This window comes from Eschscholzia californica, unplaced genomic scaffold (assembly GCF_041429995.1).
Source record: "Eschscholzia californica isolate CP2 unplaced genomic scaffold, dmEscCali1.0.p SCAF_2, whole genome shotgun sequence".
In the NCBI taxonomy this organism is placed as follows: domain Eukaryota; kingdom Viridiplantae; phylum Streptophyta; class Magnoliopsida; order Ranunculales; family Papaveraceae; genus Eschscholzia; species Eschscholzia californica.
The window spans coordinates 35163663-35165338 of record NW_028238309.1 but is presented as its reverse complement, the minus strand read 5'-3'; the positions used below and the strand labels follow the sequence as shown (position 1 = coordinate 35165338).

The 1676-nt window shown below is 33.4% G+C and overlaps 1 protein-coding gene across 1 annotated transcript; it reads left to right on the top strand.

Annotated features, from left to right (window-relative positions):
• The first annotated feature begins 923 nt into the window (after positions 1–923).
• LOC147557572 (uncharacterized) lies at positions 924–1676 on the top strand. The gene has a single exon (XM_086658891.1). It carries the CDS (start codon positions 924–926, stop codon positions 1674–1676), a length of 753 nt encoding a protein of 250 aa, XP_086515017.1.

The following is a 1676-nucleotide window of genomic DNA, read 5'->3' as shown; positions in this document are numbered from 1 at the left end:
ATGCTTGTGAATGAGGAAGTCAAGAATACATCTAAACCGTTTCTTCTCTCTCAAGTACATTAATAGTTTCGGTAACATACTTGATCGACCCCTTCTATATAGACAAAATTTGTTATATATATCTGGGATATATTTTTGTTTTTTGTACTACCTATTTACATAGCATCATGGTTATATGAACTGGTAGTGGTTATAGTGAGCATCGTAAATTCTCACTAAATACTTTTCCTTCACTAGTCAATTTAATAATTTGGAAAATCATGAATTTATTTCTCTCGCAATCGAAATATTATTATTCCTTATTAATAGTTGGAAACTTACTTATTAAATTCATATAACAAGTTTTTCTTCATTAAATGAGTCGTTATACAATTGTGGATGTGAAATCATCTTATCATTAGAAATCGGTAATAATAACCTAATATTTGTAAAAGAATATTAGTATTACTTTCTTTCCTAGAGTTGAACAATCCGTGTCTTAAACGTGACCAATGGGGAATACTTTTCATTACCTCATATAATATGGATGCAAAATCATTACTCTCTACACCAAAGGTGGCAAACTCCTTATGTGATAGATAGACAATTTGTGTATATAGCATGAAAATGAATCAATGAATCCATTTTCAACCCAAATTTTGAGAAAATGTTAAAATATTAATGGGTATTCATATATATAGATATCTCAAAAATCATTGCCTAAGGATGTATAGATCTAAATTGAATTATTTACTTGTAATACAAAAGTTTTTTGACCAATGGCTGCAGAATGGTTGCACAAAGAACCCTAAAATTTCTTATATATTCATCCCATTCCTATCTTTTCACCATCAACAAACTCAAATATTCTTCTTCTTCTTCTTCTTCTTTCATCTTCTTGTCCCCCCCATTCTCTGTCTTTCTCCACATCTTTGTCTCTCTTAATGGCTGATCAGAATGAAGAAGCATTTCTTATGCTTAAGGCATGGCAATCTCTTGATTTCATTGATCCAGCTTTATACTTTTTCGATCATAACAGTTACCCTGTATTCTATGTTACACTTCGTGTCAAATTCAAAGAACAAACTGTTATGACAGAAGAAAATGCACCACCAACAGTCGTATCTGTTTTCGAATTACCATCAATCACTAAAGTGTTTCTTATAAAGGTGAATGCATTAACAACTCAAGCAACTTCAAATTGGAACATAACTACCATGCTCGTATCAATGGACGTACCTTTGGAGGTTCAACAACAATTACTTCCTTTGCTTGAACAATTTTTCTTACGTACCGCGGCTGCAAATACTAGGCGTATGGTAATTCCTGTCGTTATCGAGCTAACTGTCACATTAAACACAATATTTGATGAAAATACTTTTGAGGAAAGGCTCTATGCAGGTCTTTATAGTGATACAGATCATAGTGATTCTGATAGTGACAATGACGATCAGAGCAATGTTCCGAAAACTGTGCCTGCAGATCCGTCATCTATCAGGGCTTTAAAGATGGAAAAGTTTGACGAGTCGATATCTTTCGAAGAGTGTACTATTTGCTTGGAAGATTATGTTGTTGGAGTGGAAATTTTACATATGCCATGTTCTCATGTCTTCCATGGTGAATGCCTTACTAAATGGTTGGAGACCAGTAATGTTTGCCCTCTTTGCAAGTACGAAATGGCAACCAAGGAAGACTAA

Excerpts from the sequence above, each read along its gene's own strand:
- LOC147557572 (XM_086658891.1), top strand. The coding sequence starts at position 924 with ATGGCTGATCAGAATGAAGAAGCATTTCTTATGCTTAAGGCATGGCAA.